Genomic DNA, 16,160 nt, shown 5'->3' on the forward strand with positions numbered 1-16,160 from the left:
TTTATAAGGATTCAAACAACGAATATAAATTTGACAAGAAAATAAAATAAAATAAAGTAATTTATAGGAATCAAAATCAAAACTTACTTATTTCATTTATATTAAAAATATAAGAAAGTTAAGAATATAAGATTGAATTAGTGATAGAAGTCTAAAGAAAGAAAATATAAGTTGGTTAGTCAAATAAAAACAATTATCCTTGAAAGTATCAAATATATAAAATATACTAAAATTTTAAAAAAATATTTTTATTTATACATATGTACAAAATATTTGCGAAATCTTCACTTTTCTTGATATGGTTCGATTAGAAATAATTAAATCAAACTTTAAAATTTTATAATTAGTTTACATATTGGAATAGGGTTATTTAATTTAAAACAAATTTGATTTAACTAATATCAACACAATTTAAAAATATATGCACATAATATATTTCCAATAAATAAATTATTACCTTACAAGTCAAGAAATTTCAATTATGAAAATACCATTTGAAGTTACATATTTTTGTTCTACTTTTAATTCTTATTTTCTTGATATATGTTTCTTATTGTTACTTTATTATAAAGATATAACTCATATTTAGTGCAATATTTATTAAATAAAATAGAAATATTAAGCAAATTTCGATATAAAGTATTTTATCCTCTCATTCATGATTTTTTTATAATGTTAACAAAATATGTTGCAGCACCAACAATATAAATTGTAATAAAGAAAACTCATTTTTCTAAGATATATTTGTTTTAAATAAAAGGGAAAAATAACTTTGTTACGTTCTTTTTCATTTTTTCTGAGATATATTTATCTTATTCGGTTTGATTAATAAAACCACATCCCAATATAAAATAACAATAAACTGATTTGTATATTAATTAATTTTGAAAATCACTTTTCAAAACCTTTTTAGGTTTCTTTAAGTTACCCCTCAAACAAGCATGGTCTCGCATCAATAACAGATTTGAACAGCACGAGCACACGTTCTCTTTTTTTTCTAGGTCAAAAATAACCAAAAACACTCAAAACTCTAACTATTTTGTTTATGTACGAAACGAACCGTTTGGATCTTACTTGATCCCCAAGTCACACGCATTAGGCATACATAGGATCCGCGCGTGAGCCACAAGACTTTTCTGGACTTTCCACCCTAATTACCATTATTGCCAGATATTCAGTATTCTCTTTAATTAATACAAATCCGCAAAAATTAAGTTGCATTATACCACTTTAAACAATTTTCACACCCATATAATTTATTATAGAAACTACTCTAAGAATCATAATGAATAAAAATATACAAATTTAGTTGTTATCACAAATAATCACTACCAATATTATACATTATACATATATGTTATATATTTTTTGAAATAAGATAATTTGATATTTAAATATTTTCTGGTATTTAAATATTTATATTAGATGAGAATTTAGTTAAGTTTTGATTAGGATGAGACTAGAATTTGGAGTGCGAGAAATATTCCAGTAGTAAAGTGAAATGTCGAGAATAGCCCTAACCGCCTCCCTATATTTTCAAAACAACACCTAAAACCCCACATCGCGCAGCACAACACCGCACCACCTTTCTCCAATTTGTACATAAAGTGGTGTAAACCCTCCGATTCTGTTTACCACGCAAAGTTCTAGACAAAAACCCGCGTTTCCAACAACATCAACGATTTGCCGGAAAAATGATAGACGCAGGAACCGCGTCGCTCGCCGTCGTTTACTCCGATGGTAACCGTGAGATCAACGTCGGCACTGTTGTGGTGGATCCCTCGCTCAACTTCAAGAGTCTGCTCTCGCTCCTAAGCCAGATGATCGGGATCTCCCCTCACCAGTTCTCCGTTTACCTCGCCGCCGTCGACACCGACCGCAAGATTCCTGTCACGGCCAAGGTCAACCTCGCCGCGGTGCGCCGGGACGCTGCGGCGCACTACTTTTTTGTCAAGCGTTCCAAGCGCGCGAAGAAGGCGTCTGCGAACGGGAAGAAGAAGCCGCCGGAGAAAGTCATGCTCCTCCGCCGCGCCGCCGCCGGGGATCCGCCTTTCAGGTCAGCGTTCTCTGCGCCGATTCTTGATCGCGCTGACTACGAGCAAAGATTGATGAATTTTCAGATGGAGAGAGACTCCTTTCGGATGAATATGAGCGCCGCAATCAACGGCGTCGCCTTCGGAAGAGAACCACCGAATACCGTTCCCGCCACCGACGCCATTTGCGAAGAGTGTTTGAAGGCAAATACCAACGGAATCAGCGCTGTTTTTCACCTATGCGTTCTTGATACGGTGACGGTAGGGTTCCGGTCGTCGGCGGGACCTATTTCCCGGCCGGCGAAAACTTGCGGTGAATACGGCGCCTAATTTCTGTTGGCGGTTCAGTTTTTTGTTTGTCTCCGACCTTAAGAGAAGAATTGTGCATAAAAAAAAGGAAGGGATAATGATCACGTGTGGAGGGGTATACGATAAGCCAACACGAGGTATACCTTGAATCTTAAAAGTTATGTTTCACATTTAATTAATTAGTTCTTAGGTGACTATAGACATAGTATATAGACTATATTGCCCTAAGGGGTTGGGCTTTTAATTATTATTATGTGGATGTGAAGTGTTTTCTAGAGATGGGTTATTTTGGGAATTTCATATTTGTGTTGCTTGTGTAACACAATATGGAGAGTGATGCAATGTGGTGCATTTGCAGGCTCGGTAGTGTGTGTAGGGCCTTATCACTTGGGAGAGGTTGAAATGTTTGCTCATCAAATAAATGCTTCCTCTTCTTTTGGCATTGCATAATGCATGAAACTTGTACTCCATAAAAGAGTGAAAATAGATAATTCTTATGTTATGCTAGAAACTTCGTATTTCGATCTTATCTTCTTCAGTTTAAAAGGCATGTTTGGCTTTTCCATATTTGTTTTCACACTTTAGAGCGGTGTAATTACTCTATTGAAACGTTTTAATTGTTAATTGTTAAGCAATAATTTTTTTTTCTTATGTGACGTTTGGAAGCTGTCGCCACTCGCTCCGCACGTTATGGAGGATATTTATGATTTTAACTTTTCGAGTCTTAACTTTAGATGGTGATTAAGGAAGAATAAACACATTCGTTGTTTAGTAACAGATAAACAGAAGCAGGTAAATAGTGGGATTTGAATCACCATTCACGAATGATTAAACTTGTAGGTAGAAAGAAAGAGAGCGTGTGAACCATACATTTTGAAAACCCTGGTATCTGTTTGTTATTCCTTATCCACTCTAATTCTAGTTTCTATTGAATTCCATAATTACCGGATAATGACCTTAATGATGAAATTGCTTTTATTTTCATTGAAATATGAACCCATTTGAACCTTTTGCAAACCTTGCGTTACTGATTTTTGGTACATTTTTAATGTTGTTATATTTAACTATCAATCAATTATTATGAGAGGTTATTTTACTCTTTTTGATTAAAGCTATGTAACAATTTGGGTTGGGTTTAGTAAAGGAGGGTTGATCACTTCCAATGTGGCAATTGAATTTTGTTAGAAGAGACTTCCAAATATAGGAAATTTGGATTGGATGTGCTTTTAGTCCTAAAACTTAAAAAAGGTGTTATATATGCATAAAAAATAACAATTTGGGTTGAGTTTAGTAAAGGAGGTTAATCACTTTCAATGTGGCAATTAAATTTTGTTAGAAGAGACTTCTATCTCAAATTTTGTATTAAATTTTTTTTATAAGAGACTTCTAAATATAGGAATATAGGAGATTTGGATTGGGTATGTTTTTAATTCTGAAGTTAATTATGTATTATATAGTCTTTAAACTTAAAAAAACAATTGTATAATAAATTTTGTGAAAACCCTCATGGGTTTGGGTTTAAGAATAAAAGTCCAACTGGGACCTGTGAGTTAACAAAAAATTTATGAATAGATTTGTTTTTTGGTAAACTCAAAGTGAACTCGTACAGACATGTTGAATTTGGTGTAAACTAGCGAGTTGGAGGTCCAGTGGTGACCTACGAGTTTGTCTTGTTGCAGTCGTGGTTAGGTAGGTTTTGCGTTTTGCAATTGTGTTGTGTTATTGCGGTGTGTGGCTGTAGGTTTCAGAGATTTTAATTAGTTTTGTTCATAGAAAGAGATTCAGGGTTATCATTAAAGTCATTTTTAAGTTATTGGGTCAGATTTTTTTAAATAAGATTGAGATAACTTTTTATTATTATTTTGATTTTAATGTTTTGAGACAACAAAATTGTGGATTTAATGTTTAAATGTAAAATTGGTCAAAGTTAAATGTAATTATACTTTAAAAATATTTAATAGATCTATTTAATATTATAGAATTGATATATGAATATTTTTCTTTAACCACTTGGTATATAAATATTTTTAATTGAATTTTTATATGTGAGTCTACAAGTTGAATTTACGAATTGAGTTTACCAATCTATTCAAATTTTTAAGTCTTATAATCTTGATTACAACTTTAAATTTTCAAACAGTTTTAGAAGATTTTTTGGAAGAATAATATTTATAGAATCTGATAATCTTAATCACAACTTACAACTTTTAAACGTAATTTTAAAATGATAATTATTATAATTGAATGAATGGGTGAATTTAAACAAATAAAACAGCTATACTTAAGAGTAAAAATTAAAATAATTGAGTTAATATGCTAATTAATTAGTGTCTATTTTTAATTGTGCATATTAAAAGAAGGGTTTTTGTGTTGAAATATTTTTGGTCTATAGGGAGAGGTAGATCTTGTTGATCTATGTTTTCAAGAAAAATAATGATTCTTAAGTTTGTATTCATTGATAAATATTATATGTTAATATAATTAAATATATTACATAATATAATATAATAAAAATAAATTAGTATTAAGAAAAGAAAAAAATAAATATTAATCCATCTCACCCATTCACACAATATACAGATTTTTATAAATTTTCTCTTAATTTTTTTTAGTTTTTTATTAGTTTTTTATTAATTTTTCTTGATCCAAATAATACTTTCTCTTCAAATTCAATCTTATCTTCTTTCTCAAATTCATATTTCGATTCAAACAAATCATACAGGTCAATATAAAATCTGAAATTTGATTTCCGAAAGTTTGTGTTCCAATATTATTCGTATGGAAAGAGCACGGTTAATTATGGATAATATTATTTTCAAGCAATTAAGAATTCTGATAATAATACAATAATTGCGTGTAAATAAACAATTGAAAATCGTTAATTGCAGAAAAAAATCATTATAATAATTCAATTTTATTTGTACCTTTAATTGAACTTTGTCCGGAAAAGTCAGGAATCTTGATCTAAACTTTGTAACAAATAATAATAAAAAAACACTACAACTACAAGGAATACGTACAATAATTTGAAATAGTATTTTTCAATAATAAAATCAAATAGTTAAAAGATTTATAACAATTAGTATGTTAGTATCTTGAAAAATAATTATTTTAACATGAGTGATGTACATGTACAAATAACTTCTATATGGAAATATACAGATTATATATAAATATAATTTACAAATCAAAATTTATTTTTGTGCAACTTCTAAAAATTTACTTATTATATGACTATTTAAAAACTCTTATATAACTAATGATTTAGGACGAGAATACAATTTACTTAAATTAATTCACCCGAATTACAAGAAAACTGAAAATTTTGAAAAATTTAAAAAGAATTGTTGTGTTTTGAGTCAATATTCTATAATCATTTAAAGATGAATTAAGTATATTAAAAAATTATACCTAACATAAAAGCTTTTATTTAAAAAATATATATTAGAAAATTCATAAAGGATCAAACTCTTTAATAGTAAGTTTCAACTTCTAGCTATTAGGAACACCAACCATATAAAAAAAAAATGTAACATTTAGAGCATCAACTACCAAATGTCATTCCAAAAATTTATTTGCTTTTATTATATATTTCAACCTGTATTATATTTATCATTAATAGCCGTCTAGATGGAAAAAAAACTTATACCAAGTAACCTTATATTTAAACATTAAAAATCTAATTCTCACCAAACAAGCTCAAGACATAAAATTATAAGAAAAGTCTAAAGCCAATTGAAAATAAGTTTGTTAGCACATAACTTATTTCATTTAATAGTAATTAAACTTTGTTTATTAATATATCTTGTCTATATAAAATTCTTATTCATCAATCCACCTCTTTAAAAAGATAAGAAGACCATTCATAAATATGAAAATTATAATAAAGGGCACTAACTATCACAAAATTAACAAGTTAAATTTTATTAATCATATTTATCGTTTTACTTTTCAAAGAGACAAACTTTGTCTAGAAGGGGTTGCATAACACAAGTTTTATGTACTCTTGTAAATGTAGTAACACCTAAATGAGAACACACAAAAAAGTCTCTTTGACAACCAAACACATTTTTAATTTTTCTATTAAAAAGAGTATAGTCCTGGCAGTGTAAAAATGACTCTTACCAATATTCAACCATTGGCCATAAGTTATTCCATAACTATAAAGGAATTTCATGAGATTAGAAAGAGTGTCCTTAGTATCTTGCAAAAAAACAAAAACATCATATGAGTTGCCAATTAATCCCAATTCATATAAATTATATTAATTCAATAATGAACCAGAAAACCACTTCACCTAAAAGTTCAAAATCATTAAGTTAAACACACATACAAAACTAAATAAAGACATCCCTTGAATTATAATTTTGTCATCAATTTAAGTACGACACTAATGTAGAAAAAAATGCAAGTAAAAGAGCAAAGGAAGAAAACTCTCTGCAAAGATAAAAATATTACATTTCTAAAAAAGTAAGTTATATGTTTGAGATTGTGACATTGACCTTGAATTTTTTTCCTACTCTCATATCTCCATAACATTTGTACCAAAAATGCTTCATTTGATTCACAACAACCTTGAAGATATGAGTAACTGCACTCCATGCTTCGATATGATCTTTGCCATATTAGATCATTCTTCACTTGTTAGCTGAACCATGTTATCTCCAAGAATTCATATTTTGATAAAGTTCAACCCTTCCATGATGAAATTTTCCCTTAAACTTTCTAGTTAATCAATGTTGTGCAACATCATCACCATACTCTCCTTCAACCAAGGCATTTCTTCAATTTGTACCTTAAAGTCTATTTCTTCCAGCTCATAATAGTTTACCCTTCCTTCTTGGTTCCCACTATGGCATGTGCATAGGAATATCCGTAGTCCTTCCTCATCTATACCTTAGTCTTTGAGAGAATTTCATTCGATCTCTTACCCTAATTAAAGCTCTCACATTTTTTGTAGTCAAATATCTAATGTTTAGGCAAATTAACATGCAATTTTGGGTTTCTACTTCATAGTTGATCTAAATCTATCTCTAATATTGTAATATTATTAACCCAAATAAACTTTACAAACACAATTTACGCTCATTTTCACTCAATTTTCTTCATATGTATATCTCCCAGACTTTTCCTCATCTTTGAAATATCTCATAATCTCAATTTCATCAAAATTAATTAAAAAATGTGAGAAAAAGAAAGAGTATTCCCTCTTTTCTCGGCCACTCACCATTCTTTTAGTATTGTATGTGTAGATAAAATTTATGAAACAGAGATGCTCTAAAAATTGGAGTGTGAAGATATGATCAATTGTGTTCTAATCTTGTTGTTATGTTTTTCTTCATGTTTGGAGTTGTGTAATTTGGGTTATGTTTATTAGGTGTTGTGAATCCTTAACAAAAGATTTTAACATTATATATTAATGATAAGTAATATTGGAATAATTTTATTTGATATAAATATATGTTATTTGGTGTATGAATACTTTTTTTTTTTATATTTGTATCTACATTAATGAGGTGGATGCTTTGGGTTGAGGAGATTTTTCACATTTATGAAAGACTATAAATGTCTAGTTTATATTTAGAAAAGTTGATTATAATCAAATGATAGATTTATATATAGACCTAATTAAATTTCCATATGTTTTCTTAGGTCTAAAAGAAGATAGTAGATATATTTTTTACTAAACTAGTCAACTTACAACGCAAACTTTGAAATGTACAACCATAAAATGCTACTTATTTTACCACCTCCTTAACTAGATGGTCCTTTCCTTAGGATACAGTCTAGTTGGTTTTCTACCATCATTCTAATATCTATACTATAAATACATACATAATTATAAAAAGCATAAGCCATCAAAAATATTCACAAGAAGTTTTCCTCAAACACATTGCAATATACCCATTTATCTTCAAACATGGCATCTTCAAGTCTTCATGGTGAATCAAGGGTTGATAGAGGAACCAACACTTACACCTTAATTCCCACTCTCTATGACGATGAGGAGAATGAAGAATCATATAACTGTGATGAGTTTTGTGGAACTTCTTGGCGAATTGCTAGAACCATTGTGGGTTTGATAGCAATTGTTGTTCTCTTCGTAACTGTTATTACAAATGAACATAATATGGCTAAAATGTCACGTATCACCCCACCAAGATTTTTCATTCATTCTCTACGTGTTGCCACGTTTAATATCTCCCAAGGAGAATTATCAGCAACGTGGAACGTGAACTTAACCATCTCCAATGAGATCAACTCAACGTTCATAAACTTTCTTAGCTTCAAGGCCATTATGTTGTACAAGGAAGACATACCTCTAGCATTTAATACCCCAATTCAATTAGAGAGTTTATTAGACACACATGGGATTTTCTCCATGGGTAAGAATGAGAACAAAACATTGCATTTGAGTTTTAACACTACTGGGTGGGAGCAAGATCAACCTGTGGTGGATGATGATGTGATTCAAAATATTGATGAAGAGATGAAATTGGGTGTTGTGAGCTTTGGATTAAAGATAACAGTGGAAGCTGAAATCGAATTGAACATGATGAATACGGCATTGATCATGGAACCTTATTGTTCGAATTTGGAAGTTGATTTTGCATCATTGGAACAATGTAAGGCACCCACATTGGACGATGTTGATGAGGTCAAAGAGTGCTTGAGCAATGTAGATCAATGGAATGACATGGGGTATTAAGAAACTAAATTTTGAATTTTGACTTGACATTATAAATGAAGGTGATAAATTGTGAGGTTTCATTTAAGGTTTCACTTCTTATTTTTGGTTATTATCCTTGTATAAGCAAACATGACTTAAATAGTATTTGGTTCTACAATTATTTATGTGTCGTTGATTATGTGTAGGATGAGGAGGAACTAAGAAATTTGTAACAAAAATAAAAGGTTAAACCTAAAAATTTATTTTATATTACTTCATGATATGTCATATTTTTATTTTTTATTGTTTTATATTTTATATTTTTAAAAATATTTATTTTTATTTTTTAATTAAAATGTGAAATAGGTTAACGGAGTTTACTCACATATCTGTCAATAAAGTTTTAAAAAAATATAAAATACTAACATGAACTCTTTAAACATATAATAGCAAATGGAGAGTTTTAAAATTCGTGAACAATACATCAATAAACTCTACTACGATTTGACGTTAAAAGAAACTAACACTTGTAAATTCTAAAAAACATAAAAATATAAATAAAAAGTTGTAAAAATTATGTACCAAAATATAGAACACCAGATCATAAAGAAAAAAAATTACCATTTATCAAAATAAATTATGACTAGTTTTTTTTTTCTTTATAAAGTTTTCATGTTAGGTATTACTATGACTAATTATCAATTTTTCTTATGAGATAATTAAAAAATAATATTTTAATTGATAAATAATATGTATAAATAAAGTTATGAATGTATGTGGAGGCATGTGAGCGACACGTACTAAGAGATTGTTTTGAAAGTAACATTAAATAGCATGCATAAAATCAGTAATCACAATTCAAGATTAGTATTCATAACCATATTTCATAATTCAGACTAAAAAAAATGGTAATCATAATTTCATGTCGCAGTAAAATATACATGCATAAATCATGAATATAAATAAAATAAATCATTTAAAACATGTTTTTTTTATTAAAGGTTAGCTGTAAAAAAAAGAATAATTACCAGTATTATTTTTAGTTCGTATTTTTTTTTATTTATTTACATTAATACCTTACTGGAAACTGATCCTCCTCTTCATTCCATAATAAACTACGACTTTACCCTTTAGTAAAAAAATAAAAAAATTCAAATAACTTTTCACCTTCTCGTTGAAGGTTTTCTAGGTTGTTCTTTGTGCATTTTGTGAGAATTTCACATTTTTTTGTTTTTGTAGTGAAAAATATTATTTTTTTAGTTATATTTTATTGTTCTCGTCCACTGAGTTGTTACTCTGTCTTTCTCGCCATTCATTCATTTCTCGTATTGTGTAAATATTCTGAATTATGTATGTTGAGGCCATTACAAATTCATTGAATATGAACAATCTGAAAGTATTTTTTTAAAAAAATAAAAAATTTCAAATTAAAAAAACAAAACTTACTTTCATATTTCATATTAATTTTTGGTTTATGCATTGAAAAATATATTTTATTAAAAAATTACTTCGGAATCTGAAATATACATTTGTCTTACAGATTACTTAATTTAGAATTTTTTTTAAATCTGATTATAAGTTACATATTCCAGAAACTATCTCACGCTTTTAATTAATTTTAGTTTATGTAATACATTTATCGGATTATACAATTCAGAATACACACATTTAACTTATCCATAGAAGGTTATTTTGAAAATTTTAAAAGTTATGGGGTGGCGCAAAGAAGCAGCCTCACGCCTTCATTTGGAGCCCAATAAAGTATCCTCCAAAGCCCAACAACGATTTAATTACACAAAATATAAATTTAAATAAAAAAATTATTTAAATACTTCATCTTAATAATAGGAAAAATACTACTTTGACAATTTGACAATTGTAAATTTGAAAAATAACAATTTACTACATTTGGCTTCCTTCACTTAACCCATTTATCTAATCTTATCTTATCTATTAGTTTTCACATTTACACACATAATTACAACATAGAAACAACCAAACCTACCATCATCACACATTTCCATCAATCTAATTTTGTCTTTCTCCTTCCCTTCATCACCTTCAACCCTCCTTTCTCCTTCTTTCTTCCCTTTGCTCATTCATTCATCACATTGTCTCTCTTTCCCTCTCCCCCTCTCTCTCTCTCTCTCCCTATCACACTCATTGGGAGAGAGAACAAATCAAACCAAATCCTTCACTACAATTTATCAACAAACTCAAACTCTTTTGTGACCAAATCATCTTCAAGAAACACAACATAAACCTCGTCATCACCGTCAACATGGGTTCTTTGAACCAAGAAAGAGGTCATTCTCAAACAGAATCACCACCACAATCCAACAACTACCCCTCCGGAAAATCCATGGACTACCCTCCACCACCACCAACCACCACCTACCCCACCCATCCACCACCGCCAATGTACTACCAAAATCCTCATTACCCCCCCCAATACCCTAACGCTTACCATCCCCACCCCGGTTACCATTACCCCCAACCCGCCCCTTACTACGCTCCCCCTCCCTCCTATGAATCATCCTCTTCATCATCTTGCGCTCGGTGCTGTCGAAGCTTCATCTCGTGTTTCTTAATGATCATCACGCTCTTCTTTCTCATGAGCCTCCTCGTAGCTTTGACGCTTCATCCGCAACAACCAGAGTACAAGGTTGCCTCCTTGTCCGTAACAAACTTCACAACCCAACCAATCCTAGGAGGCCAATGGGACACCAAACTTTCCATCGGAAACCCTAACGACAAACTCGTGTCTTATTTCTCCGACTTTAAGGTTGACATGTCGTTCAAGGACAGTATTGTGGGCGTTAATCACGCGCCGGGACTTGCGTTGAACACGAAGGAGCACGCGGACGTGGACATGAGAGGCTTGCTGAACCAAGCGAATGGAAATTTATTGGACAAGAAGACAATGGATGATTTGGTGAGAGAACGAGGTAGCGGCTCTGTCACTTTCACCTTGAGGGTGTCTTCCATGGTCATTCTTAAGTCTGGTTCGTTTTCCTCCAAGCGTGAAGAGCTTATTGCAGTTTGTGATGGGTTGAAGGTCACGTTTCAGAATAATGATGCCACTTCTGGGGAATTGGACAACAAGGGAAAACCTGTTGAATGCATGCTTTATCTTTGAAGTGCTCATAACCTATAAATACCCTTTTTTGCAACACTATTGGTAGATTAAGTATAGTGAGATTATATAATTTGGCATTCTTAATTGATACATTCACAACTTGCACATTCTACAATCTTATACAATCTTATCTTATGAAATGATGAAAATATTCCTTTTTGATATCATAGGAGAGATTGTATATTGGAGCATGTTGTCAAATGTATTACTCTCATCAAATACTTGCTAATTATGTAATTTTTTTAACTCACCCTCAACTACCATGGTAATTTATGACCACCTCATCACTTTCATTTTCTCATAATTTTTACGATGTCCATGGTTATAAAAGTGCAACACTAGAGAATTCCTTTAGTTTCTTAAAGAGATACAATCTCATGTCTTTTCCTATTTTTATTTGTAGGAAGAGAATGGTAACTTGTGTATAGAATTGCATTTAGTAATGTTGTCTTGTATTATGGGATTGAGGGTTTCGATGAAAACAAGCTCAAGATTAATTAATTTTTGTTTGTTACTTTTCTTTTGAAGTTTCCTTTATCTCTCCTTTCATATATTTGTTCTAGTTTGATCATAGTTTATAAACTAGATTGGTTTCTAGTAAATCAATAAATGATTGTGTTCCATACAATGTCGCCACATGCACACTCTTAACAAAATTGTCGATAGGTACCATAGAAAATTAAATTAACATATAGGGTGCTTCATTTTATCATTGAAGTTGGATGAAGTTAAATTAAATTGAAAGTCATTTATGCTCTTACTAAATGCGTTTTCTCATTATAGGGTTTTTATTGATGTTAATAGTCTTCCTTATTTTGTATGAATGAGTTTTATGATATCTGATTATAGAATTTTCTCCTAAAAAACTATAAAAGAAAACCATATTAGGATAGAATCTATTATTATATATTGATGATGATCACATGAGAGAAGCTTGGGATGATTTCATTCTTAGCTTCTTATCTTCTGATCATATTACATAGGTTAAGAATGAAACTTTTGCTGATACAATAATGAGAGTATTTGGAGTCAAAACTACTATTGTCCTATTTGGAGTCAAAAAATGGTAATTAGAATTATGACTAACACAAATAATTTAAATAGAGACAACACAGATGCTGCAGTATTCCTAGCCCAACCTCAATTATTTTTTTCAAAATACTGCAAAACGAAAAAGTTGAGTCCCAACCCGTCAAAGAAAAACTTACTTGTGCAAAGCCAGCAGCAGCATATCATAACCAATGATGACTTCTGATCTGCTTGTGGCTTTGCTAGTGAAAACTCCAATGTTTTGTAACCGTCTAGTCCACTATTTTAAAAAAAAATCTTATTTTCTCTGTTACATGAATTTGAATCCTTTTATATAAGAGTTGTTTTTTTTAATCATAAAAAATTTGGCATAATATTTGTTACATGATATAGTGTATTTGTTTAAAATTCTTAATAGTGTAGATGAAGTTCATAAATACGATTATTAAAATTCATAAACGCGATTAGAATGACTCAAACCATGGTCAGAAATAGAAAAAAACTATATTAACAGATAGATTAACAACCTTAATTGAAATGTTTGAATAATAAAAATTCTACAACAAACATACTTTCACCTAATACAATTTGTATATAAATAAGTTTATACAACCTTAAATTGAAATGTTTCAATAATAATAAATTTTATAACATATATATTTCACCTAATTTGTAAATAATAAGTTTATACTATGTAGAATAAAATTATGAATTAACCTCCAACTGCATTAGGATATATTGTTCTTTATACAATATAACAATGTGTTGTCATGCACATTCATCATCTGCCTCAAAAATAAGTTGATCTTACGAGTGTTTTCTGCAAAAAAATTCATCCACTTCCCAATTTTTATTGGAGATTTTTTATTAGAACTTTGCATTTCACCGGTTTATTTGAACGCAAAATTACATTTTTGAATCTACCTCTTTGTATATAAATTACAAAAGACAGAGGTAAATTCTACACAACAATAAAAAAGTTAAAGATTTGCATTTGTGAAAAATACATCTTCATTAAATATATGTAAAGCAAAATTCTTTATAAAAAAAATATCCGATGACTTGTTGTGCACTAGGAAGCAGACAAAGCTAAAGTAAAATGCAGGATATGTAAGTTGTCTTCGACTTTCAAGCTGATAGTGTTTTCGTATAACTTACACTTAAATATTATTACATCAAAATAACTCTCCGCCACGTAATGGAAGAGAATGTGATGAAATTCTTCTTTTAACGCGTAACTATCAATGATGGGTTGTGCAGGTTCATATTGTAATGTACGTTGAATATATTTCTTTTTTGATCCGCAAGGGTCCAGTTCCGTAGCAAATATTATTGCAAAGATTCGGTCCAAAAAAAAATCATATAAGAGTGAAGGATTTAAAGATTAGCATTCGATAAAATTTTTGCATAGTATGAGAGCACAAACAAAGAATAATTAAGTCTAAATGAAAAGAAACAAAAAAAAACATATGGACAAGTCCTTCGGAAATCATTTGGTTGACAATAAATATGATAACATACATTTGAACATTGTATGATGTTTTTGGATGTACCTAGTGTTTCCTTACTTATGATTTTCGTTGGGTATGCGTTGTTCATTTGGTTTGGTTAAAACTTAATAAATACTAAAGTGGTTTAGCGTAGAAGAAAGATTATAGTTCATAAACTTTTTAGAAATTCGAATAAATGGTGTGATTGAGAAATCTTTCCACAATCACATCAGTTCGAATTTCTGAAAAGCTTCTGAACTAAAATTTCTCTCTCCTGTCTATGTATACTTTCCTTAGTAAACTACTTTAGTCATTTCTTAAGTTTTAAAACGAAAATCATAAGTAGGGAAACAGTAGATACATTCAAAAGCATTATACAATGTGTTCGAATGTATGTTTTCATATTTATTGTCAAATAAATGATTTTTGAAGGATTTCTCCATTTTTTTTTCTTTTTCGTTTGAGGCTTATATATTCTTTATCTGCATTTTCATATTATGCAAAACTTTTGAGATTTTACCAAATATTAATCTTTTAATCCTTCATTCTTAAGTATGATCTTTTTGTGGATCAGGCTTCGCAATAATATTTGCTACAAAAATGGATCATATATGGACCCTTACGGATCAAAGAAGAAATATATTAAAGGTACGTTACAGTATGAACTTACACAAACCCTTGATCATTGATGGTTGCAATGAATATATTTCCTCTTTGATCCGCAAGGGTCCAATTCCGTAGCAAATATTATTGCAAAGACACGGTCCACAAAAAATTTATATAAGAGTGAAGGATTTAAAGATTAGCATTCCATAAAAGTTGTGCATAGTATGAGAGCACAAACAAAGAATAATTAAGTCTAAATGAAAAGAAACAAAAAAAAACATATGGAGAAGTCCTTCAGAAATCATTTGGTTGACAATAAATATGATAACATACATTCGAACATTGTATGATGCTTTTGGATGTACCTAGTGTTTCCTTACTTATGATTTTCGTTGGGTATGCATTGTTCATTTGGTTTGGTTAAAACTTAATAAATACTAAAGTGGTTTAGCGTAGAAGAAAGATTATAGTTCATAAACTTTTTAGAAATTCGAATAAATGGTGTGATTGAGAAATCTTTCCACAATCACACCAGTTCGAATTTCTAAAAGCTTCTGAACTAAAATTTCTCTCTCCTGTCTATGTATACTTTCCTTAGTAAACCACTTTAGTGATTTCTTAAGTTTTAAAACGAAAAGCATCATACAATGTGTTCGAATACAATGTGTTCGAATGTATGTTTTCATATTTATTGTCAAATAAATGATTTTTGATGGATTTCTCCATATTTTTTTTGTTTCTTTCGTTTAAGGCTTATATATTCTTTGTTCGCATTCTCATATTATGCAAAGTTTTTGAGATTTTACCAAATGTTAATGTTTTAATCCTTCATTCTTAAGTATGATCTTTTTGAGGATCGGACTTTCACAATAATATTTGCTACA

At 30.0% G+C, this 16,160-nt stretch overlaps 3 protein-coding genes across 3 annotated transcripts; all 3 read left to right on the forward strand.

Moving 5' to 3' along the window:
• Window positions 1-1,449: 1,449 nt before the first annotated feature.
• LOC137830750 (uncharacterized) lies at window positions 1,450-2,853 on the forward strand. Its single transcript, XM_068638262.2, has one exon. It carries the CDS (start codon window positions 1,695-1,697, stop codon window positions 2,361-2,363), a length of 669 nt encoding a protein of 222 aa, XP_068494363.1. The 5' UTR covers window positions 1,450-1,694; the 3' UTR covers window positions 2,364-2,853.
• LOC150026021 (uncharacterized) lies at window positions 2,440-9,051 on the forward strand. The gene is made up of 3 exons (XM_090304860.1): window positions 2,440-2,457; window positions 3,183-3,223; window positions 8,511-9,051. The coding sequence occupies exons 1-3, from the start codon at window positions 2,440-2,442 to the stop codon at window positions 9,049-9,051; spliced, it is 600 nt and encodes a 199-aa protein (XP_090160986.1).
• A 2,044-nt stretch (window positions 9,052-11,095) lies between these two features.
• On the forward strand, window positions 11,096-12,637 carry LOC137829474 (uncharacterized). Its single transcript, XM_068636276.2, has one exon. The coding sequence runs from the start codon at window positions 11,294-11,296 to the stop codon at window positions 12,149-12,151; it is 858 nt and encodes a 285-aa protein (XP_068492377.1). The 5' UTR covers window positions 11,096-11,293; the 3' UTR covers window positions 12,152-12,637.
• The last annotated feature ends 3,523 nt before the right edge of the window (window positions 12,638-16,160 follow it).

Source organism: Phaseolus vulgaris, chromosome 7, assembly GCF_051622355.1.
Source record: "Phaseolus vulgaris cultivar YP4 chromosome 7, ASM5162235v1, whole genome shotgun sequence".
In the NCBI taxonomy this organism is placed as follows: domain Eukaryota; kingdom Viridiplantae; phylum Streptophyta; class Magnoliopsida; order Fabales; family Fabaceae; genus Phaseolus; species Phaseolus vulgaris.